The 27,013-nt window shown below is 30.6% G+C and overlaps 1 protein-coding gene across 8 annotated transcripts in view; it reads right to left on the bottom strand.

The window, feature by feature from the left end:
• The window catches only part of LOC115890454 (transcriptional regulator ovo), an 88,362-nt gene extending 68,408 nt beyond the window's left edge, over positions 1 to 19,954 (bottom strand). For 2 of the 8 annotated variants that reach the window (XM_030910685.1, XM_030910687.1), the window contains exon 1: positions 19,484 to 19,953. In XM_030910685.1, the coding sequence (XP_030766545.1) occupies positions 19,484 to 19,664 (181 nt within the window). In that variant the 5' untranslated portion in view covers positions 19,665 to 19,953. Of the gene's footprint in view, positions 1 to 19,483 lie in introns of all 8 variants that reach the window. The other 6 variants (XM_030910684.1, XM_030910686.1, XM_030910683.1 and 3 more) reach the window with 5 other exon arrangements.
• Positions 19,955 to 27,013: the final 7,059 nt, after the last annotated feature.

Here is a 27,013-nt window from a genome sequence, read left to right as displayed (position 1 = left end):
TTAATTTGATTTAAAGTACAATAGTTAATTTAACTACATATTAGGCTAAACCGGGTAAATTCCAATTTAGGTAGCTTTTATTGTAATTTAAAAATTGTTCTTTATTTCTAGAAAATGTTAAATATGTCAAAAACCCTACATTTTTGTCATATACTTCTCTTATAAAACTCATCTTTATTTTTCTCCCAGAATCCGAAAATCAATTAATATATAGGGTGTTCCATTACAAAAAATAAAACTTTGATATGTAACTTTTTTTGGGGACACCCTGTAGAACTCTCTATATTTTTAAAAAGTGCTCTGAATTAACCTACAATTGCTCACAAAATTTCATTTCAATACAAACTGTCGGTCTCCTTGGAGCCTCCGCGGCGTATGAGAGGCGTCACCCTGTATTAATAGTGGACCCTGAAATCTACAGAACCATAGTCCCAAATATTATCGGACGGAATCTTGAGAAAAAAATGACCCAGCATAACTTATTCGACTTTTTTATTATGCTTTAAAGTGCGCTTTACACGCTAAGTAAAATATACGTTTTTCAGTTTGCAATAGGACAAAACAAGTACATATGGCTTCGCGTGAGAAATTCAAATAACTATTAGAACTCCGAGTGGCAATTAGAGATAGCGTCACGTGAGACAAAACACCTGAAAACTGTTAACATTTCTGACACAAGTGTGTAAACTGTTGGAAGCCTACGTGTTGTCCCTGACTTGCCAATTAAGCGTACAGAAGAACCATTAAAATACGTTTTTTTTTCTTTAGACTCATTTTTATGGAGCGAATACTAAAGCAGAATCTCGAGGAATGCGCCTTTGTTTTGTATTAGACAAAAAAAATAAATTACCCGATGCCTATACTGTATTTTTAATTAAGATTGAAATTAATTAAAACTAATTTTATTTAACAATAAAAAAACAATTAGAATTAGTTTATTTTCTTTCTCATTATTATTATATTATTTATTATTTTATTTAGATTAAAAAGTTTTTTTTATAAAAGTTGAAAATGCATTGGCTGCAAAAAAGTAATAATGAACTTAAGTATTTTATAGAATTTTTTATTAAATTCTTAATAACCAAATCAAATTCTATTACTTGAGAAAATTAACTATTTATAAAATACTAATTCTATATACAGGGTGAGTTTCCTACGATGTTCTCTATGGGTATCTCGGAAACTACTGGAGATAGAAAGTCGGTTAAATGGAGAAAGAATTGCAGTTTTGTGAGATCATAATATGCGCCTTTCAGATTTTTGAAAAAGTTCATGGCTTCGAAATATCTAGTAATTTCGAAAAAATTATATTAATACTAATATAGCGAATACTAAAGCAGAATCTCGAGGAATGCGCCTTTGTTTTGTATTATATTAGACAAAAAAATAAATTACCCGATGCCTATATACTGTATTTTTAATTAAGATTGAAATTAATTAAAACTAATTTTATTGAACAATAAAAAAAAACAATTAGAATTAGTTTATTTTCTTTCTCATTATTATTATATTATTTATTATTTTATTTAGATTAAAAAGATTTTTTTTATAAAAGTTGAAAATACATTGGCTGCAAAAACTTAATAACCAACTCAAATTCTGTTACCTGAGGAAATTAACTATTTATAAAATACTAATTCTATATACAGGGTGAGTTTCCTACGATGTTCTCTATGGGTATTTCGGAAACTGCTGGAGATAGAAAGTCGGTTAAATGGGGAAAGAATTGCAGTTTTGTGAGGTCATAATATGCGCCTTTCAGATTTTTGAAAAACTTCATGGCTTACTAGATATTTCGAAAAAATCATATTTTGATTATTTTAAAAATTGTCCCTAATTCCATTCTAATCTATTTTAGACAAAAAGTTTTCAGATAAAAGTTGTAGATAATCACATCCCTAATGAGTTTGTGTTATCCGATTTTTCCTAAAGCCTGCCATTTTTGACATATGACACAAACATGTTTTTTTTAAAGGGAAACCATAGTTGGCCATGACTTCATAAAAAGCGCCATTTTTTAAGCTTTTTAGCGATATAAGCTATAATATGTTTTTTTTTCAAAAAATTACTGTTAGTGAGTTATAGCCAATTCTTATCTTTCTTGACTAATTTCACTTAGTTAGCCATGGAAACAAGTTCAATCGTCGTTGCTCTCAGAAATGTGAAACTGTCACATCCAAACTTTGTAAATTAAAATAAACAAAAATTGTAAATATGAATTTTTCAAATGAAGAAAATCGTGTAGGATTATTAGTTCAACTTTTCTTGGCTATACAGTTTTGAGGATACGTTGACCGGTGAACGTTACTTACGTTTTTTAGAGAAAGGTTTTCAAGGCATGTTAGAAAAGTTAAATTTAGATACTCGCGCATTAATAGAGTGGTTCCCACATGACTTTCATTATGACACATCAACCCCCCTCCCCCCCCACAATGAAAGAAATGTTAAAAATATATTTCAGGGACACTAAGCTACTATAACGTAGTAGTGTAGACGGCACAACAAATTACAATTGACAATGATATAATCATAGCTTGACAATATAATGTATGTTGATATTTGACTGGTTTTGCATCGTTACCTGTTCACTTTTAATTTAAAAATAGACGCAGTTTTTCTAGGATTACTGAAAATCGGCTAGTCCAACATTGTTCAAATTTGGCATGTGTATTCAGCGTAGTTCTCATCATTTCTCATTATCATTATAAGATATTATAATTCTAAAGAACACATACTGGAATCACAAAAGTTGTATCAGAACCTCGGTCAGAACCGAAAAAGGAAATACAAGATACATAAAAAGAGGTATTAGACAGAGATTCATCATTATTGTCACCATTGACATTATTGTTTAACGTTTATGCCGAGTATATAATACGAAAATCTCTTCAAAATGGCATTACGACACCGTGGTATTAGCAGAATCCGAAGCGCTGCAAACCCTAATAGACAAACTGACAGAAGAAAGTATCAGGATGAGTCTAGAGATTAACACCGTCAACACAAAAACTATGACTTCCACAAGACAACGAAACATCCACGAAACGTCCAACAGACATCCACAAGACAACGAAAGCACCGACATAACGATAAACGGCGTCCATCTTGAGACCACACAGAAATATATTTACTTGGGCAGGGAATTAAACAACTAGCTAGGCCACTCTAAAGAAATCAGAAGGATTGAAATAGCTAGGGCTGGTTTCCTCAACATGCGGACGTTCTTATGCTATCCGAGAATAACTATACCAACGAAGCTAAGAACATTAAAATGTTATGTATGGCCCCTGCTTCAATATGGATGCGAAACATGGACGCTAAAACAAGAAGACATCAAACGCCTTAATGCATTTGAAATGTGGATGTACCTTCGGATGCTGAGAATAAGTTGGACCTCCAGAACAACAAACTGTAAAGTTTTAGACAGAACGAAAACTCGTGCACACATAACAGGCACAATTAAAATCAAAAAGACTTCCTACCTTGGAGATATAATGCGGCACTCAGAATATGAAGAAATACAGCTCATAATAGAAGGAAAAATCGATGGAAAACGTAGCATAGGGAGGAAAAAGAAATCATGGCTACGTAACATAAGAGATTGGACCCACACCAACGGAAACACCCTTATTCACCAAGCTCTGGACAGAGAGTCATAACCTCAACAGAGAAGGCACCTAGGAGAAGGAGGAGGATTCAGCATAGGCAGACCTTTAAAAATAATAGGGTAGGTAATATTTGGACAATTTAAAATTGTCATGGGATTTGCACCACCCGGTATATAATATTGTCTAGAAACTTCTAGTGCTAAATTCAGCCAAGGACGTCCCATACAATTCATATTAGATCTGCTACAATTTTTTTCTTCATGCATAAAACGATTTTTACATATGAACAAAGAAAAGTGCTGAAAATGATAAATAAATGTTCGAAATGTTGGCGGGAAAGAAATGGTAATTTTACGGTCTAGCGGCCGCCTTGCCGATTGTAATAAGGCTAAAAAAAGTGAAAATCAGAAATAGTGAGCCAAATACGTATATTAATAGTCGATCAAGGTATAAATTTGAATCGATTACAATAATCTCGGTCTCGTGTGCGTTTCCATTAACCCAATTATGCCCAATACATTCGCACATATTTGTTTACTAAATGGTGTAACTTATTAAATAATAACTATCGCCAGTAGTTTACCTAAATAGCAAATATTTCTGTCGAACGTGTACTGATACAGTTTTAGCGCCAGTTATGTATTTATTAAATATTAGTATTATTCAAATAAAACACTCTTTTCAAGTTTTCGAATTATATTTAGAGCATATCAGCTTTACATATGTTTTGCAGACTTATTAAGCCAAGACAGGAAGGCTGTCAAAGCTTTGTCTCTTCGTACAAGGCATTGTAATTTTAATGGACATCTAAATACAAGGTGGCCCATTAAAAACGTTCCCCAAGGCATAACGGCCAGGGTAATTTTTTTTTCAGAAAATTCAAAAACACGTCAATTTTGTTTGTGAGGGGGACAACTTTTGCCCCAAAATATTGCAAAATCTTCAACCCTCTAAGCGGGGGTGTCATCCCCCAACTTTTTTCAAATAGGAAGGCGGGTCAAGTGGTACCGCAATGAAAAGGGCTTTTTATTCTCTATATTTTCCCGCTTCGTTTTTGAAAATCGGTCGAGTCATTGAGAAAATATGAAGGATTGAAATTTGAAAAGTTTATTTAAACATTTATCAGAATAAATGATAAGGATAAATTCTTTCAACCAATTTGCTGTTTTTTATTATTATTTCTAGATGTTTACGCATTTTTTCACTTGCCACAAGGTTGAACGATCAGGTGCGGCATTTGCTAGATAGCTGTTCTGTGACTTGTGCGTTGAAGTTCTTCTCAATATCGTTAAACTTTTTAACAATTAAGGTGTACTCACTTGCAGAAAAAGTGGAAATAATCGAACTTTATTTTAAAAATAATGAATGTAGCAATCGGTTTCCGCTGATATTCAATGAATGCCATCCTGAAAAACACCTTTATGGCAAAATTGTTCGCGAGTTAGTAGCAAAATTTCGCGAAACTGGTTCCGTTATGAATAAAAAGAGACAGAGGGAAAACCCTGTAATAAATGAAGCTATGGAGGTATTCGTATTGGGCCAAGTTGCCATGGATAGTACGCTGAGTACAAGAAAATTAGCCAATGCAAAATTAGCCGGCGTGAACCGTACCAGTGTCGAAAGGATATTAAAAAAACACAAGTTCCACCCGTACAAAATTCAGTTGGTACAGGAACTCAACGAAGACGATTTTGATCGTCGCTTGCAATTTTGTGAAACTGTGAGTGAACGAGTGGCGAATGATAATAATTTCCTATTTAATGTGTGTTTTTCGGATGAGTGTACTTTCTTTTTGAACGGTGTAGTTAATCGGCATAACTGTCGGTACTGGGCTGAGGGGTTTTTCACGAGGTGCACACACAAAACCCTCAGAAATTGAACGTGTGGGCTGGTATTTTTGGAAATTCTATTTTAGGTCAGTTTAACGATATTGAGAAGAACTTCAACGCACAAGTCACAGAACAGCTATCTAGCAACTGCCGCACCTGATCGTTCAACCTTGTGGCAAGTGAAAAAAATGCTTAAACATCTAGAAATATAAGAAAAAACAGCAAATTGGTAGAAGGAATTTATCCTTATCATTTACTCTGATAAATGTTTAAATAAACTTTTCAAATTTCAATCCTTCATATTTTCTCAATGACTCGACCGATTTTCAAAAACGAAGCGGGAAAGTATAGAGAATAAAAAGCCCTTTTCATTGCGGTACCACTTGACCCCCCTTCAATCATTTTTGGGGCAAAAGTTGTCCCCCTCACAAACAAAATTGACGTGTTTTTGGATTTTTTGAAAAAAAAATATCCTGGCCGTTATGCCTTGCAGAGCGTTTTCGATGGGCCACCCTGTATAATTGATGAACCAAGCCATGTGCAGATTTTGTCAAGATATGAAGTCCCTTGTTCCAATCCGATTCTCTCTAAATTCTCCATTTAATGGCGTTTTAATTGTAATTGGTAAAACTAATATAGAATGTTGGTTTATATTTTCAAAAGTCTTTAATTTTGCAGATAAATAATAATATAGAATATTAAATTGCGATAAAAATAATTAGGCAACTAGGTCAACACAAAATCAAGGCCCGCTTCGATACAAAGATAAAAAACCCTAATATTTCTCTCATTGTTAGAAATAAATACCCATTACTTTATATCGTTACAAAGGGCTAAACATCAGCATTTTTTTAAGTTCATAACCAACTGTGATTTTCATTTAAATAATTACATTTTTTATTATTTCTGACAAAAAGAGCAAGTATAGAAAAAAACTGACTATGCCACTGGATTGTGCTTAAAAAAGTGTCTTAAGAACGTCTTTACAGAATTTTATTATTCCGCAAATTAAAAAAGTTGTGGGCAACTTTCAAAATGGTAAAAAAATCAAAAAGACCCCGTATCTCAGTTGGCAGTGAAAATATCAACAGGCGGTTTATGCCATTAAACGTGTCTCAGAAATCGAGCCCATGACATCTACGTCGGTTTTGCTCTATCTAGTCAGGAAATAGCTTTTCCCTGTTAAAACAGACCAATTTCGACCACCCTGTACAGACTGCGACTTGCAGTGTTGCAAAATTTTATTTTCAGTAGACATCTTGGTCAAAATTCGGTAGAAATCGGTAGATTGGATATTTAACACGTAGCTTTATTAAAACGTTCTAAAAGTAAGTCGTTTTTGGGACATAAAAAGATTCTTGAAAAATACAAACAACACAAAATTGTAGATTAAACATGAATACACAGGAGGAAACTCATGGTTTGGGTGGTTTTGCATTGTTATCTGTTAAGTTTTAATTTAAAAAAGATGATTTTTTCATAAATTAGTTAAAAACGGCTTTGCTAAAATGGTTCAAATTTGGTATGTGTTTTTGGGGCATACCCAGACCTTTAAAAAACCTCTTTACGACTTCGCTGTTAAATCAACAGGGGAGCCAATATTTGGACAGTTTTAAATTAGCATGGGATTTCGTCTGTTTCAAACGCCAATGCACCCCACCCTGTATACAGGGTTGTTCACCACATACGACACGAAGTATTGTAGCTAAACGACTAGATTTTTACAAATTGTAAGTTTTGGATTCGTTGAAGGACTATTAGAGCTACAATTTAAAAATATTTTTACAAAATACAGAGTCTCCCAAATAAATAAAAAATATCAAAGTTGTATTTTTTTAAATGGAACACCCTATATATTATTATTACATTTTTGGTTCTACGCTTAAAATAAAGTAAATTTGATTAAGGTTTATTACACTTAAACCTTACCGTTTTTGAAATATTTTCAATTTTGTATGAAATTGCAGTATAAATTTTAAGGCTTCATTTCTTCGAGGGTATCAAAGTTTTTTATTACTAAATATTTACTGAAGTTTATTTATTGATCAGTTATTGTGTTGCAATAATAAAAAACTTTACTACCTTATACAGAGTGTCTAAAAATTAATTTTAAATAATTACTAGCTTTAAAACGGCAATAATTTGTTTAATTTAAATGGAACACCCTGTATATTTTATGAGAATCAGATGCACAATTTAATTGTCTATCAAATTGTATTATACCATTTTTTACCTATCTCTTCAAGTTTCCGTAGAAAATGCATTTTCTTGTAATTTAGAACTCATTTATCAATATACCCATGGAATACTGACATTTTAGATTATTTTTAAAGATGTACCGAATTTTTAAAGAGTACAGATACTAATATTGTCGATATAGTTCGTTTATTTCATTAAAAAAAAACTGTTTAAATATTTGTTCAAACTACATTAATTAACTGTTTGCGTTGATTAATAATAATTGCTCCAAATACTAAAAAGCTGAATTATGTATGTGTATTAGACAGTGTGTTAAAAAGTAACACCTTAAAAATGATATTTAATTTTTCGACAAATGCCTATTTATAACAACAGAGATGTTCATTTTCATAACTTATTATTATATTGATTTCTGATTCAAATCCACATTTATTTAGAATAATTTATAAACGAACACAATTAAATATGTAGTTAATTAGTATTTGGCCGGAAATACTGGTGGTATATTTAATTAATGGTATACTCTTTTATAAAGATTTAAATAGTTTTCTTTTTGCATACAAATGGACTAGTAATATTATCGTTTTAGTAAAACGATAATATTACCAGCCTGTACATTTTGAACATTTGTTGTTTTAAAAACAATCTAAAATGTCAATATTCCATGGGTATATTGATAAATGGGGTCTAAATTATAAGAAAATGCATTTTCTACGAAAACTTGAAGGAATAGGTAAGAAGTGGTATAATACAATTTGATAGACAATTAAATTGTGTATCTGATTCTCATAAAATATACAGGGTGTTCTATTTAATGTAAATAAGTTATTGCCGTTTAAAGCTAGTAATTATTTAAAATAAAATTTTAGACACTCTGTATAAGGTAGTATAATTTTTATTATTGCAACACAATAACTGATCGATAAATAAACTTCAGTAAATATTTAGTATTAAAAACTTTGATATCCTCGGAGAAATGAAGCCTTAAAATTTATAATGCAATTTCGCAAAATTGAAAATATTTAAAAACCGGTAAGGTTTAAGTGTAATAAACCTTAATTAAATTTACCTTTATTTTAATCGTAGAAACTAAAAATGCAATAATATACAGGGTGTTCCATTTAAAAAAATACAACTTTGATATTTTTTATTTATTTGGGACACTCTGTATCTTGTAAAAATATTTTTAAATTGTAGCTCTAATAGTCCTTCAACAAACCCAAAACTTACAATTTGTAAAAATCTAATCGTTTAGCTACAATACTCCGTGTCGTTTGTGATGAACAACCCTGTATAATACATGTAATAAATATATTATGATATAGTTTTTCAGGTCCTTGTATAGTATATATTTACAAAAATTGATATAGACATAATATTGTACTTAACTTCTAACGAACTATTACAGCTTAAATCCTCTGGGTTTAGTAGTTCTTTTAAATTGTTAACCAATTTAAATACAATTTGTTTTCTTTGTAAAGAAATCACAAGCGTAATTAATATTATAATCAAAATAATCAGTAACTCAATACCCTTTTAACATTAATTATTAATTAATACCGGAATAGGATCTCGAAGAAAATAATTTTATAAAAGTCAAGGCTTATCGGCAAATTAATTATTAACTTCTATTAAAGTTTAAGCCGTGGTACGCAGATATTTATTAAAATTGTGCAAAATATACGCTGAGAGAAATGAGAATCATTAAAATTCCGGAAATATTACTCAAAGATTTCTTAAGGATGAATAAAAATATTTCTGGTTAAAGAAAGTCGTTTGGAACTGAGACAAAATGACTAATAAATTTAGGCTTTCTATACTCAGATGCAAAAATACGCAACGGAAAAAAATTTGGTTAAGTTTAAAATGCTACACTGAAAAAAATATTGTTCATAATATTAATGAACACTGATTATTAACTGTTGTTTCATTGAGACAATGATTTTTTTCATTATATTACTGATTTGTTAATCATAGATCGATGCCTGATTTATTAGTAGTATGAATCTAATTTCATCAATATAATGAAAATCTGGTTATTAAATTAATGTAAGATTTTCATTAATATAAAGACCGCGTTCATTGTCCCAATGAATGCCTACTTTATTTTAATGCTGAAACTTTAATGAACACATATTCATTATATTAATGTACTAAATCATTGATTAATGAGTTGTCAATGTGACAATGAACAATGTTATTAATACAAGGAACATACTACATTATATTAATATATGCGCTTATTAATATCAGGAATAAAATATTAGGACTGAAATGGTGGCCATCTTGATCGGTTACTTTGGCACTTTAATAACGTCTGTGTGGTTGTGCTACTCAGTGAGGCTTTAGTTTCATTAGAGCGGTAAGTGTTCTCTTCAATATTTTAAATATTTTAAATAAAAGTCCTGTCGTATTGTAGTTAATTTGTTGTGGTGTCAAATCAAATTCCGCTGTGTGAGATCTCTAGTGCGGGTATTCATTAAAACAGCGGTTTCCAAATATGTTTCAGAAGATAAAAAACAAAAAGAAGAAAAACATAGTAACAAGTCGAGGCATGAAACTGATTATGGTAAATTCCAATGCACTTTTAATATTAGGCATTTTAATTATTTTCATATACGTCCCTTTTAGAACCGGAACAAGATGCTGAGGCTGAGACCTGCCTTCAAGCCTTCAAGTTCGACAATTTAACATCGGACCCACTTGATACGACTTAGAAGGCCTATTGCAAATCCGTCTAGACGTTATCAAGTCTAACGCTAATATAATGAAGAAATGGTCTTTTTATAGAAATCCCTCAGGATATCGACTGGTAAATTAAATTTCTTATTATAATTTCCCTTAAAATTAATAATAACATTACTATTCTCTTCGTCGATTCGATTTTTTTAATTTTTAACTTGTATATGGTATATCAAGTTTGAATAAATGATTATTAGTTTATTGCACTTGTTTTTTATTGCCCTAATGGAAAAATTTACTGTGCTGTGCTGTAAGTCAGCACTGTTGGTAATTTTGTTATCTTTGTAGCTAAGGGCTTATTCAAATGGAAATCTATTTATAGTAGAACTATTTTAAGTAGTTGGCTGGGAAATGACTATCAATTTCAACATTTCCCATATAATTTTACATATAAAATGACAGCGATCTTCATCATCGATTATACGGTCGATTATAACAAGAGTTACTAATAGTGTCGACTTTTAAATGTATAACTAAACAGGTTATGAAATTATTTCATTGTATTAATGATACGGTTCATTAATATAAGGATTTAGGTACAATCTATTCATTGTACCAATGAATGTGTTCTTCAAATTAATGAACACTGTTCATTGATTTAATGAACTTAAAGTTCATAGAGTAAATGAATTACTTTTCATTGTGCCAATGAAATCGTTCATCGGCTCAAAATTAATGATTTAATTCATTATATTAATGAAATTTTTCATTCTATTTATCTCGATTTTTGGTTCAGTGTATATTTTTTTATTTTTAAATTCATGAAAATAGGGCTAAAATTAAAAAATATAACACTTTAAACTTGAAGAAAAAATGCCCCGTTGTGTCTTTTTCAGTGTATATGAGTTAAATAAATTCGAAGAAAAATTTATTTCAAGAAAATATAAATTTACAGGTCAGTTTCTTTTTTGGGCAATTTTTGATATAATAGGTGTTTCCATTTAAGTATTTTTGTAAAAAATTAATCTAGTGATGTTAAAAGTACCATGCAATCGAAAAAACGGCTCCAAAAAAGATAGCTGTCATTATACTACCGTATGATCGAAAAAAAAACCGGAACCCAGTTGGCTTGGAAATGAACGTCTTCATTTCATAGCCATTACTGACGCCGTTTTTTCTCGATCATATTGTATTTATGTAAAATTATATGAATAATGCTATATCGTCATTTTTAATTGGACTTAATGCCGATTTTTTAAAGTTTTTAAGACCTCTTCAAACTGTTATTCCACTATCACACACACACAATATTATTTTTTTAGGTTTCAATTCAAAAACAAATTAAAATATCAATAAAACTCATCGGATATTCTCAAGAAAATAGGAATATACCATAGTAAAAACCTACATTGATGGTAAATATTAATTTTTCCCACCTAAATGCGGGAGATGTCGACAGTCGATTAGACGGCTAACCTTCGTGACGAAGGTTGTATTTTCATCAAGGTGCTAACTGGCGAAATCAATAACGTTTTGTTATTTTGTTAATCATCGACGTTAACAGTAACGAGACAAACAATTAAGATGTACCGTTATTTCGTTTTGCGGTTTCTTTAAATAAATTTCAAACAGGTTTGAATAATTTTGTAGATTAGAGAGAAGTATAATAAATTGAAAACGATCAAATGAGGTATAATTTGGAAATAAAGATGTTTTTCCTAGAATAATTTAATCGTTTAATTGCTGTTTGGTTAAAAATAGAAAAATGTAACTTACTTAATATACAGGGTGGTCCGAACTGGATTCCGGAAACTTTGGCAGTAATATATATAAGTAAAAAAGTTCGTATAAATGTATGTCCTAAAATAATTAGTTTCGGAGATACAGGGGTTAGAAGTTTCCTTTTTATTTCGATTTTTTTTAAATAATTTCTGAAGCAACGTCAATATTTGGATGAAAATGGGAATTTTTTGAGATGAAACACTTGATTTTGATATCAATATGGCTCCTACTTGTAGAGGGCGCCACCTACATATTTTTTAACTGATTTGAAAAGTAATAACTTTTCGTCTGTACCTGTATAAAACTAGCGAGTTATAAAATATACATTTACGATATTTTTTACGTAAAATAGGTCTCTTGTACTAACATGTTGACTAAATAGTTATTAGACTGAAATCATAAATTTGAAATGATCATGTACCAAAAGTTCAACAGAAACTGATTTATCATCATTTTTTCGAATAAAAATTTATTAGTTTAAAAAAATAGGAAGCTTCTAAATTTCTCATTTTAGCCAAATAACTATCTACTCAACATGCTTATTTTTAGTCAATAATGACATGTATTGAGTATTTCGTTTCTAAATATCTTGAAAGCGGTTGTTCGTAGCGATTTTTACCAAAAGATATTTTTAACGTAGAAAATCACGGAAATGTATATTTTTTACTCGGTACTTTTATACAGGTACGGACAAAAAGTTATTACTCTTCAAAGCAGTTAAAACACATGTAGGTAGCGCCCCCTACAAATAAGAGTCATATTGACATCAAAAACAAATTTCTCATGTCAAAAAACTATCAGACACCAATTTTCATCCAAATATTGACGTTACTTCAGAAATTATTTGGAAAAAATCGAAATAAAAATGTGTATATACTGTGTTTTTGTGTTCCACACTCTGTATCTTCGAAACTAAGCATTTTAGGACATACATTTATACGAACTTCTTTACATATTTTTATGTGCAAAACATGCTGCCGAAGTTTCCGGAATACAGTTCGGAACAACCTGTATATTAATTTAATTTAGAAAAGTCTTGCAATAGATTCGAATACAAAAAATCATAAACTAAGAAAAAAAAACTAATTTAATATTTAAATCGAATGTCAGACGGTAAGTATTTCAACAACAGCATTTTATCGATCACTTTAATTAAAAACGATTAAATATTTCGATTTGTTCCATCCTGAAATTATAAATAGCGGAGAGATCAATGGCAAGTCAGACAAGTAACCTTTCGATACACTTAAATTATATTTGTACAGAGCGTCCCTGAAATAAATGCGGATTAACCAGTTGTTTTTAATATCCACATTTTTCATTTTTGTTTGTAAAGATTAACAAAAAAAATAAAGATATCCCTTAGAAACTATTTCTATATTTCATATCAATTAAACTTTTAGTTACGTAATCAAGGGCGCGATTTTTAAATTCATTGTTGCCAACCATGGACATATTCGGTGCCGGCGCCGTGCTGACTAACTGGAATTAAAATTTCGCGCTGGGGATTGATCTGGTAGCTCTGTTGTAAAAAATGTCAAGATATTGCATTTATTTATTTATTTCCTGACATTGTCATTCGTTTTGATACTCTAGTTTTGTATTACGAGTTTTTGGTTTAAATAAATAGTGTTGTCATACTTTAAGCTTGAAAATGTTTACTAGCAGACCTTGCAGTCGAAAATTATTCTTTTTAGAACTTTTAGTGCGAAGTGTACAATATAGCTTAATAGCCGTAAAAATGTCATCGCAACTTTATTATATATATCTAATTTTTATTGTTGTCGATCCAATAATATATACTGTGTTTTTTTTTATTGGATTAGGATCGAAAAAAATCAACAGAAGTCCTTTGTTTTAAATTTGTCGACGTTTCGCAAAATTTATTTGCATCTTCAAGACACTACAAAGTTAAGAGAGCAAAATACAATCAAAAAATTTTAAAAATTTTACAAACAACTTAAAACACATATCATTGGAGTTCCACACATATACAATTAATAATTGTAAAATACCTTTCGACTGTCTATCAGAACAAATTAAAAACACATTTAAGGGTCATATTACAAAAAAACACGAAAAAATAAAAAATGCAACAAGGAGTCATAACACCATAAAGAGACGGTTCTTTTCAAAAACAAAATCAAAGAATAAAAAAGAACTGAAATCCGGCATAATATATAACATTCCTTGTACTCAATGTCCTAAAAGCTATGTTGGACAGACCGGTAGATATTTAAAACAAAGATTAAACGAACATAAAAATTAGTGATGGGAATAATCGAATTATTTTCACCATCGAATAATTAGTAATAATTCATATTTCACAATCGAATTAATAATTCGAATTATTTAGTAGTATTATAAATTTAACCTAAAAATAAATTCGTCCCAGCTAGTGCTCGTCTAGGGGCTATTTTAAACAAATTTATGAACCATTGCTATACCTATATTCTATCACTGAATAAAAAATAAAAAAAAAATTCTTTATTCAATGTATTCTATTAACTGTGCCGAAGCCGTTTAATAAATTAAACCATAATTTAAAGTTTTAAATTTAAAAGTGCCGAGTTTATGATTGTTTCAATTCCTATTGAAAAGCTCATATCTAAAATAAAAGCTTCTTCTAAAACGATATAAGTATGTCCTTGTTTACATGCGGTTCGTATTTCTTTTTATTTTATCAGTTGCAATCAATAACAATTATTTAGATAAAAGAAGAAAATTAATTTTAGTGTTCGGCAGGTGTTCGGTGAAATTTGGGTGAGATGGAAATGAACCAAATAATAGTAGTATTCTTTCGTTCTGAACGAAATGAAAATTTTCACTTAAACTGATTTATTCCTACGTGGTATAGGAAATAACAATGATTTCTGGATTTTTCTATATCGGATCGTTCCTTTCTTTGTCGATTCCCTTTATAAATCAGTTTAAGTGAAAATTTTCAGTTCGTTCAGAACGAAAGAATACTACTAATAGTACTATACTAATTACTAATATTCGTATTCGTCCATAAGAGGTTATGTTTTATGTTCATTTGTAATTCGGTTACCACAGATATAATATAAAATACTACTAATTTTTATCTCGATTATATCGAAAAAGATAATTCGAATTAGTTAGTTTTAATTTACTATCGAATTAGTCGTATTATTTAATTCGAATTTTCCCAACACTAATAAAAATGACCAAAAAAACTTTATTTTGAAATCTAATCCTACCGCATTAGTAGAACACAAATAGACCATAACTTCGATTTTGACAATACCACTATTTTACAAACACAATCTAATTATAAGAAAAGATTATTTGCAGAGATGATAGAAATCCAAAAATACAAAAATTGCGTTAATAAAAGAACAGACGTAGAAAACCTGAGTACAGCATATTTTAATATTCTTTCAAAAATTAAACAATATAACTTCAAAATAATGGTTTAAATCCAAATAATATTTTTATGTTTATATTTATTTTTTCAACTATTCTTTATCTCTAGGTAAAAATTGTATTAGTATTTTATCAACTAGAATTAGTTGCTCTCTGTATACGGTCAACGAAGGTACATCTGCCCTGCTTGTCTGTGAAAAGAAAAAAAAATCGTAATATTTCTCTCTACCTAATATCGATGTTATGTTTTTTTTTAATTTAAGTGTGTTATGTGTTTTAAAAGAAAAAAAAGGGATATATACCACTCCCCTCTATACCATCCGTGTATTAATAGATATGACTAAGAAAGTCCAGATTGAAATGTGTGGAATTCCACTGATATGTGTTTTAAGTTGTTTGTAAATTTTTTAAAAATTTTTGATTGTATTTTGCTCTCTTAACTTTGTAGTGTCCGGAAGATGCAAATAAATTTTGCGAAACGTCGACAAATTTAAAACAAAGAACTTCTGTTGATTTTTTTCGATCCTAATCCAATTAAAAAAAAAACACAGTATTTATTATTTATTTTGAACGGGAAAGCCTTGTTGATGTAAATAATAACTGTTTATATATTTATAATTAATTTATTTTTCTTTCCTAAAATGTTTTGATTAAAAGAAAATATATAAAATCAAACTTAATCATGTGACTAAAAGTTTGACTATTATTTGATATTAGCTGTATTTAAAGTGTTTTGATTTCCTTTTTCTTTTTATTATGAGACACCCGGTAGAAATCTTGTTAAATTTTTCTTCTTATTTTCGATTAGCGAAGGTCAAGTTTAATGATACTACTGGCTGCGATTTAATGAGCAATTTACCGTAACTAATTGGTAATTAAACTCGGGTGCTAGAAAAACTCGAGTATTTTTACCAAAAACCGCGTTTCCTCTTTTAGTAAAATTAAATTGGTTCCTTTTGTGGTGGGGTCACCTGTCAATTTTCCAATATGAGTCAATTATTTTATATCTTCGTTTATTAAAAAATATATTTAATTAGAATATTAAAAATCTGTTAAAATTTGATGTTTCGTAGGCCTTCGCATGGCTTTTTAAGAAATAATAAATATATGTATGTCGAGACGTTGCGAAATCGTATGAAGACAGTCAAGGAATATATTATGTTTAAACGCCTGAAATCTTGAAGGATACACAGAAAAAAAGGCTATGGTATTCTCTAAAAATTCATTTGACTGCTAACCGAAGTTATGTAAAGAATATGTTGAGTTCCTGAGAAATATAACCTGGACAAATTTCAGTTTTAATTATTTCTCTATATTAGTAATTTATGCCACTGTATATACAGGGTGTCCCAGAAATAAGTGCAAATATTTTAACTGGTAGTATAGTTTAACCCCAGAAACACGCCTATGAGATTTTTTTCGCACAAAAAATTTTGAGAATATATTTTACATATTTTTTTGGATTTTTTTTTAGTTTTTAGTTAAAAAACATAATTTCTTGATAATATAGCAACATAAATATTAGATTAAATTTACAAGAAAGAAAATCTAGAAAAGATCCAGTGGTTCTTAAAATTTTAGCAAAAAATCATTTCTTTGGAAATTTTCAAAGTAAAATAACTCCGTTATTTTGGACTTATTTCAAAAACGATAAAGAGAAAATATGTTTCTTTGATCGAGATCACCTCTTAAAATATTTGCACTTATTTCTGGGACACCCTGTATAATATACACTTCCAAACGATTTTTTACAAGCGTTTTTTAGGGACTGATTCAATTTACCATTTATATAGTACATATCTGAAATTTTAAGTTTTTAGGGACTAATTCGAATTAAAATTTATAAAATAAATTGGAATTTTATATATTTTTGAAAATATATACAGGATGCGTCTTAAATAAGTGTAAATATTTTCAGGGCTTATAAATCTCGATAAAAGAAACATATTTTCTCAAATAAGTCCAAAATAACCGAGTTATTTTATTTTGAAAATTAAAACAAAATAATTTTTTACTTAAATTTTGAGAACCGTTGGAGCTTTTCTGGATTTCCTTTCTTATAAATTTAATCTACTAAGTAAGTCCAAAATAACCGAATTATTTTATTTTGAAAATTAAAACAAAATGGTTTTTTACTTAAATTTTGAGAACCATTGGAGCTTTTCTGGATTTCCTTTCTTATAAATTTAATCTACTACCTATATTGACATCTATCAAGATATTATATTTTTTAACTAAAAATTTAAAAAATTCCAAATTTTAATTTTTTTTTTCGCAAAAAAACTCATAGTCGTGTTTTTGGGATCGAATTATACTATCCCTAAAAATATTTGCACTTATAAATTACAATAAAAAATACGAGGTTCGACAAAAAAGTTTTTGGGTTGTTGTGCATAATTATCAAAATTATGATTCTCATTTCTTTAGTAGATACTATCATATTGGTTCAATATCACTATTATCTCCTTATTCAAAGACATATTACGCAATATGTGTCAAAAACATGTCAGTATGGTTTCTCAAAAGTAGTACGAATATTTCATTAAATGAGTTAATAATATTTTTAAAGCTTAAATTATTTTTGGTGAGAGAAATTCATTTAGTCTATTTAGGGCCATAAAAAAATAAGTATTGCATTTTTAAAAACAGGGTAACTTTTGGTATATTATATTTTTTCAATTTGTCATTTCTCTAAATCGTTTTTTGTTCCAAAATCAGAATGTATACTTTATTCTCAATTTGCAGATAAATGTTGAGCAGACAAAGTAGAGTTCTCTGTATAATTACTAGTTTTTTTACGAATTCACTCTACAGTTTTAATGAACTACTGATACCAATTTTTTTTTCTCTTGTTAATTGATCCATGGAAAAAAATGAACCTATAATGTAAAAAATGTTCCTAAATTTATTGTTACTTGTTAGAATTATTCTTTATTTCAAAATCAGTCGTAGGATAAAACATAACTAGTAAAATATTGCAAGCGAACTGTCTGTTTGACTGTTTGATTAAAAAAAATAGGTAATATTATAATTTTAGTTTACCCTATATATTACAGTTGGGGGTTGGAACCTTTAGTGATACAACAGCATAATAAAATAGACACCACACAATACACCAAAACACAACTTTCGAACTATGCACACTGTTTCGGTGTATTGTGGTGAATTATTGTTTTATTTTGTTACTATACATATTATTATAACTAAATAATTTTAGGAACATCAAAATAAAATACTAGTGCAGTACTACATCAAGTTCAATTTCTGTTCAAGTTCAAGTTCCTTTTAAAAAATTAGCATCAAATAAAGCATCATAAACGTTTATAAAAAAATTTAACTTTTAAAATAACAATTTTAAATTATACAGGATGATTCTTAAATAAGTGCAATATATTTTTAGTGCAGCTAGATCTCGATAAATAAAAAGTCCAAAGTCAAATAAGCCCAAAATAGCCTAATTATTTTTCTTTATTATATTAGACTAGAAAATCTAAAAAGAAATATTTTTGCTTAAACCGCTGGATTTTTTTCTGTTTTTTTCCTTTTTATAAATTTAATCTACTTCATTATGTTACCATATTATCAAAATATTTTGTTTATAACTGAAAATTTAAAAAAATTCAAAAAATAGAAAATTTTTTTTTACGAAAAAACCTCATAGACCTGGGTTCAAGCGCTCATAAAATATTTGCACTTGTCGATCCTGTATCACTTGTTTTAAGTAAATACCTTTTTCTTCACCTCCTTCTAAATTTAATATACTACCTATGTTGTCATATTATTAAGATATTTTGTTTTATAACTGAAAATTAAAAAAAAAAATTCTGGGGTCAAAATATAGCACCCCAAAAATATTTGCACTGATTTAAGACTCACCCTGTATATAATAGCAGGGAGAATTTTGGGTAGAAATCCTACCAACTGTCTTAAGAAAATATTTTTTTCTTTAATCTATCACCGGCAAATAAAAAACAATAGAAAACTGAAAATCCTTACCATCTTTCTTGGGCACGATCAAAGACAAGGGTTGGGGAGACCCGGGCGAAGCGGGCCCATTATTCCCCTCGCTCTTCTCGATCCCCAAATGATCGTTCTTCCCCTGAGCCGCGTTCTGGTTCTCCAACAAACGCAACTGCTGCTGGTGCAGCCGGTTTTTTATCAAAAAGATCTTCGGCATCTTTACACAATAATCCTTCTAAAATATCAGTCACAAAACAGTCTAATAATCCAGTGAATCAAAACACATTTTATCACACAAAATCACTACTCTGTAGGGAACAGTTCGGTACGAACCGACACCGGCAAAGAGCGGAGCGCACTTACTAAGGTACCGTTCACAAATCCTTGACAGAGAGAACCAAGGTATATTATGGTATTCTGCTGAGAGAGACGGAGATAGAAGAACGGCGCGTGTACACACGTCCTGTTAGCGACGGGACCTTGCTAAGACTGAGTTGATGACCGGGTACCTCTATGGAACCGTTGCGCGAGGCTCCCCTCGCCCCGCCGGTGGTACCCTTGGAAGTTAGCTGGTATTCCAGCTAGCCCGCTGTTGCTGTTGAGCGGTAGTGGTGGTGGGGGAACGTGCGACCGGACCGCTCGATACGCTACCTGCCGTTTTATAATTTTCGGTTCTGTGTGTATGTTTGTTGGCGAGGTGGATTTTATATATGTATAGATAGAGGAATGGGTGTACCTGTTGCGGTGTTTTTGTTTGTTGATTTATTGTAGGGACGGATTTGTCAACTGAGAAATGGATATACTATATAGTAGATTTTTTTCGATAATAATAATAATGTTTAATTCATATATATTACAACACACACAATAAATTTACAAGAGCTTTTTGTCGAGGACTGCTTTGTGAAGAAAGCTGGTATAGAAAGTATTGTGATTGCTAATACTAATACCACAGAACAGATACAAATTTTGTACCTGTTCTGTGCTAATACCGTATGATCGAGAAAAAACGGCGTCATCTATGGCTATGAAATGAGGATCGCTGTCAATTTATATGTAAATTTATATGGGAAATGTAATTGATAGTCATTTCTCAGCCAACAGGAAACCGTTTTTTTTTTTCGATCATACGGTAGAAAATATGTATAAATCTAAATTATTATTCTTTTATTTCTAATCATACAATAATAGGAGTTTTATCTATTCATATGACGCGTTTAAAGTGATACCTATTTTATTTTCTAGTGGAGTAAAATAACTTTATTGCACTGGAATAAAGTGGATAGGTAGTGGAATAATGAAATGGGATAGTGGAATAATGAAATTTTTGATATGAAACTTTTATTTTATTTATTAATAATAATTTAAAAAGTAAAGAGGAGTAAGTAGGGGAGTGGTGGATATCCCCTCTATACCATCTGTATAATGAAAATGACAAAGAAAGTCCAGATTTAAATTGTCAATGAAGATGCAAATACATTTTGCAGAACGGAGACTAATTTAAAACAAAGGACTTCTGTCTGGTATGTTAATTCGTAAAGAGGTATGTTATTTTCGTAAAAGTTTGTGAACACCTTGTGATATTCGCTTTTGAAGCAGACAGTAACGATTTACAGCAATTTTAGCATCAAAATATATATAAAAAATATCTTTTTGCTTTTGGTCCTAATCAACACACCCACGAAATAGTGTTTATAACTTTTGTACGTCACTGTCATTGAAAAGTTTTTTATTATTACTTTTTGTTGATAGTTACTAGAGAAGAGATGATTTTAAGTCCAAGTCGATTTTAAGTTGATCTCTACCATATTCGATTAAGGCAACAATTTCAGAAAAAAAAACTTATGGACTTAAAATCATCTCTGATAGAATAACTGCAAAAAAATAATAGATTAGGAAAAACCCATGTACCCTATAAAGTATCTCAAACTTCTCTCAAAATTACAAACTTTTGTTTTCCCTTGTATAACAGACAGATGCATCTCCCATGGCCATGGGGACTAAAAATTCCTAATATAAAAACATGCTAAAAAAATCAAATAATTTAGTTACATATCGCTTAAAAAGTCCTCAAAATTATCCTTAATTACCCACGGGTGGAAAGTTTACTTCCCTCCCGTGGGCGGGAAGTAAATACAGATTTTTAAATTAGGACAAAAACATTTTTTTAAAGATTTTATTTTGATAAAATACTTCTTTAATTGCAAGTTTTTTTATAGAAAACTCTTTTAAGCAAACTACAATTGGTGCTACAATGTCCTATTAGGTACATTTTGTATTAAAAGTATTAAAATAAAAAGTTTAAAACAACAAATAAGTAACTATTTATTCAAATTAATTGTTACATTCGAATTATTATACCGGGTGCGTCTCAAAAGTGGTTCACAACTTTTGATTTTTAAATGGCACCCTCGGTATTTTTTTACTTTATTTGATAGAAAATGACACTCTGAATAGAATGTCATATCATATGTCAACTTTTGACATTCTCGCTTAATAAAAAATTGTATTTTAAAATTCAATCTAGAGTACCATGGCTATGTCAAAAACACTAATTCTTCATCGAGGAGCCTTGGAAAAATAGATTTGTTGGTCTAATGTTTTTGGTATCTTGTCCTGGGGCCAGTTAGAAAATGCTTAAATCGTATTTTTGATCATATCTCAATTTTTCCAAATGGAACGAGGGTGGCTCATTAGTATATTTGGAAAAAGCATTTTTTTACGAATAATTTGATACCACACACTTGGTATTTTAAGTCAAATTTTCGTTACGAACCGCAAGTTATAATTTCAAATAAACCATATGCGAAAATGTCAAAAGTTGACATATGATATGTCAATCTGTTAAGAGTGACATTTTCTATCGAATAAAGTAAAAAAATCCCGGGGTGCCATTTAAAAATCAAAAGTTGTAGTAATTTCCGGTGAAACCGGAAGTGACCGAAAACTATTGAATACGTCAATCAATCCTAATTTATGTCATATAATGACATTCCAAATCTCGTTTTTTTAACTAAAAAAAATAAAAAAGTTATAGGGGTGAGCCACTTTTGAGACGCACCCGGTATACTTTGACACTTTTATGGATATACCACCTTGTTGGTTGCAGTTTCTGTAAGTTCTGGTGGAGTACCAATATTAAAGTAATCCTCATTATCAGAACTTTCCGACAACATTCTGGCTTTCTATGTTATATAAATTTGAAACAGCGAACGAGAAATTCAAAATTGTTACTTGGTTGTTTGTATTGCTGTTGAAGGTTTGCGCCGTAGCAACCACGGGAACTATAGATATGGAAATGCCAAAACAGACGACAAATTTTCGCATATTTATTTTTTTTTCAAAATAAAATACTGTCTCTATTTTTTAATTAATGATGTGGTTGTAAATAAAATAGTATACAAACCTTGGTGTAAAGTTTCATTTCTGCCTCGAGATTTAGTTTACCTCGGCGCTTCGCGCCTTTGTAGACTATCAAATCTCTCGACAGTAATGAAACACTTTCCACCTCGGTGTGTAATATCTATTATTCAGATAATTCTATTAACAATAACAGCATTTAAATTTCGAGCTTTAACGCATTACCTTCCAATAATCCTACTCCTTTTGCCCACTCCTTGGCCCTTTGCCGCTTTTACACTTTTATGGACACAACCCCAACAAACCATTAACAAACCATTAAAGCGTTTGTCAGCAATAAAATTAGAATGTTCAACAGTCCGCCCAGTAAATCGCAGTCGCAAAACGAGTTCGCCCTGACTCTAATTTGAAGGGCGGGGAGTCCAAGAAACTAAAATCATAGTTAGGTAAAAAGGTCTGGACCGTTTATGGTTTTATAACGGGTCTTAAACCCTCTATTTATAGCTCTGCAAATTGAGGCCGAGACGGAATGAACGCGTTTGCTGGCGGCTTTTCGAAAAATGTTGGAGAATGAAGTTTTTATGAAATCCAATAAGGTTTTTTATTGAGCAATAATAAATTCTAAGTATTTGAGACTTAGTTAGTTGTAATACATGTTAAACTAGCTCATCCGAGTGAAGTTTTTTAGACAGTCTTGTGGTACAAATGATTTGAAATGATTGAGCTGGTGTAATAAGTGTTTTATATTTTTGTTAACATTTCGGTTTAAGTATTTTCTTGGTAAGGCAAAAATATATTTTTTAGGGATAACAAATTGTTGTTATTTTTTCCATAGCAAGTATTAAAATTACCTTATATCTATCAAAAATAGTAGATAAAATAGTACTTTAACCGCAAGGGTGGGTTAAATGATACTTTAACAGCGAGGATAGGTTAAAACTTTATTTCTTCTCGCACGTTTTTTAATTGCTTCCATTTTTGAAAATTTTTGTATTCATTTTCATAAGTTATTCGGGATTTAAATGGAAGTAGTTTGGATATGGCGTTTGTCGCCTCAGTCTGAATATCTGTTGGTAATTTATTTATTTCGTTTTGAGCCATTTCTGGCTTCAATTCAATCAGCAATCGACACGAAAGAGAATTAAAAAATATTGACTCAAGACTGACAACTAAAGAGACAGCTTTATTTATTTGCCAAATTACATAGAAACCAACGCCAACCCAGCACAATATTTGTTCTACTCGTAATAAATTCCTTGAAATAATAATTTCTGAATATTTTTTAAAACGTAACTCGCTATGGAAAAAATATTGTTTTATACACGACGATAAAATGGTTTAATAAAGTCTTTACTTAAAATCACTTTATCATCAAGGTGAATGTTTTTCTGGATATTTTTTTTTCTTCATCTGAATAGCTTTATTTTTATTGAAGATATTCGTACTTGGAAACGAAGTAAGACAGTAAGGAGTTACAGCAATTATAGCATTAAAAATGTCTTTGATTTTGGTCTTCATAAACACACCTACAAAATATAGCTTATTGTTTTTCTAATGTCACTATCTCTTATTTGTTGGTAGTTACACATGTTGATCTCTAATATGTTCAACTACAGCAACAATAGCCGATAAAAGTTTTGACTTTTCAATGACAGTGACACGTAAACACTATTTCATACAACATGGCATGATGAGGACCAAAATAAAGGCAGTCTTTTAATGCGAAATTTGTTATTAAGTGTTGCAGTCTTTAGCAAAAGCAAATATCTCCAACAAATAAACAAACTTGACATATTATATGTCATTCAGAGTGTTATTTTCTATCAAAGTAAAAAAATACGGAGAGTGTCATTTAAAAATCAAAAGTTGTAATCATTTCCGGTGAAACAGGAAGTGACCAAAAACAATTGAATACGCCAATCAGTTCTAATTTATGTCATATACTAACATACCGAATCTAGTTTTTTTATCTCAAAAAATAAAAAAAGTTATAGAGGTAAAAGCCACTTTTGAGACGCACCCGGTATAGATAAAATGAACTTCTCATATATTGTACAAAATTTTTGAACACACGATGTAACAAACATATACAATTTTATTGGCTACAATATGAGATCTTAGATAGAGAATTTGACTATTACCTAATAAGGACAGGATATGAATTATAAAACTGTTCCTGTAGAAAGAACATGTTCTGTCTTGCCTTCAAAACTTTATTCTTTCTGTAAATCATAAAAAACAATTACTTTAAATACCCATTCGTAAACATTGCGTGCTACAAACTAACTAACTAACCATTTTTGTTTGTGTTTTTCGTTCAAAATTAAGTTTCTGACCACGGAATATCCCCCAGTGACGTTATTTAATATGCAAATAAAAATTTGCGCAGCAGCTGCGGAATACCAAATTCAATTTTTGCAGATGCTCCATTTTGCTGAAATATGCACAATTTGTGCATTTATAACTCACTTTACTGCACAGGGGGTATGAAAAATTGGTGCAAATGTTTCCTTAATTGCGATACATGAAGTGTTTACTTGTTTCGTTTTATTTTAATAATGAATTACTTTACTTTTTATTTTTATGTTTTTTCGTAATTTCCAAGCCAAATGGACACTGTTTTTTTTCGATCATATGGTATATTTTATAAACGATTGTAGATATTATAACAATCGAAGCGTTTCATTAATAAATATACCATAATTATAAATACAGTTCATACCAAATAAACTTTTAGTCACGTGATTAAGCCCGACCGCCACAGCGTTGCCTTCTTTTATATATTTTCTTTTAATCAAAATTATTTTAGGAAACAAAAAAAAATAATTATAAATATATTCTTCTTCTTAAGGTGCCATCTCAGGCGTTCATCTTTTTCTTCTTCATCAGATGGTTCTTTTAACTGCAGCGACTTGGAGTGCTTGGAAGTCTGTATGCCTGTCCAATGACATTCGGCCTATTCCCTTTTTCCCCCCTCTATTTTACCCTGGAGAATCAGACACTGAAAGTGATAGCGTTCTCCACGTAGTATGTGTCCCAAATAGGCTATTTTCCTCTTCTTGATGATTTCGAAGAGTTCACGTTCTTCTAGACCAGCTCTTCTGAGAATGTCTTCATTCCTCATACGGTCGACCCAGGGCACTTTTAGCATTCGTCGTAGGGTCCACATTTTGAAGGCTTCAATTCGGTTGCTACCTTCAGTGTCCATGCCATATAAACACCATATAACAAAACGGACGAGACATAGCACTTTACCATTCTGTATCTAAGGCCGAATCTTCGCAGTCTCAGAAAAGTAGATCTTGCTTGTTCGATCCTGCATTTGATCTCCTGATCTGGATCCCACGTTTCGTTAACCATGCATCCCAAATATTTAAATTGTGTGACCTGCTTGATCTCTCCATTTAAGTAAATTCTGGTGTTCGGAATATTTTTTCTGCTAACAGCCATAAATTTAGTTTTTGTAGTATTTATGTTTAAACCCAGTCTTTGGATTTCATTGTTAACCTTATTTAGAAGGATTTGGAGATCATTTGCATTGTCTGCCAATGTCACGACTCTGTCATCCGCATATCGGATATTATTAATTGGAATGCCATTTATTTTCAAACCAATGGGACTATCGGAGATTGACTCAGTGAATGCTCTTTCCACATATAAATTGAACAACATTGGAGACATAATACACCCTTGCCTTACCCCCTTTTTTATTTCAAAATCTTCAGTTACTCCCACTTACTTCCTCACATTTTTTGTAGAGTCTTGTATGTAGCACACGTAGAAAGAGCTTAAGAAAGTGGCTCATTATACTAACAAGACGATACTCTTTACACGAAGTTGCGTTACTTGACTTGGGCAGCGTGATAAACGTAGAACGAAGCCAGTCTTCAGGGATGTGACCGGTGTCATAGATGTTATTGAAAAGCTCTACTATAGTTTTTAAGTTTTGTTCATTAATTAAGTGGAACTTTTCCGAATACATATCATCAGGCCCTGGAGTTTTGTCATTTTTCATTCATCTAATCGCATGAATAATTTCACTTTCCAATATGCTTGGTCCTGATGGCATGGGAATCCCAGTTGCAGGGTTTTCTGATCTTTCGTCGTTGAAAAGATTAATAGTATTATTTCTCCAAGTTTGCAATAGTTCTTCTGTTTCCGTTATAATTTTATTTTCATCAGTTTTAATTAGGGTTATTGATTTAT

Source organism: Sitophilus oryzae, unplaced genomic scaffold, assembly GCF_002938485.1.
Source record: "Sitophilus oryzae breed Bouriz unplaced genomic scaffold, Soryzae_2.0 scaffold_866_pilon_pilon, whole genome shotgun sequence".
NCBI lineage: Eukaryota > Metazoa > Arthropoda > Insecta > Coleoptera > Curculionidae > Sitophilus > Sitophilus oryzae.
The sequence above is the reverse complement of the archived record's forward strand: the minus strand, read 5'-3'. Positions and strand labels throughout refer to the sequence as shown.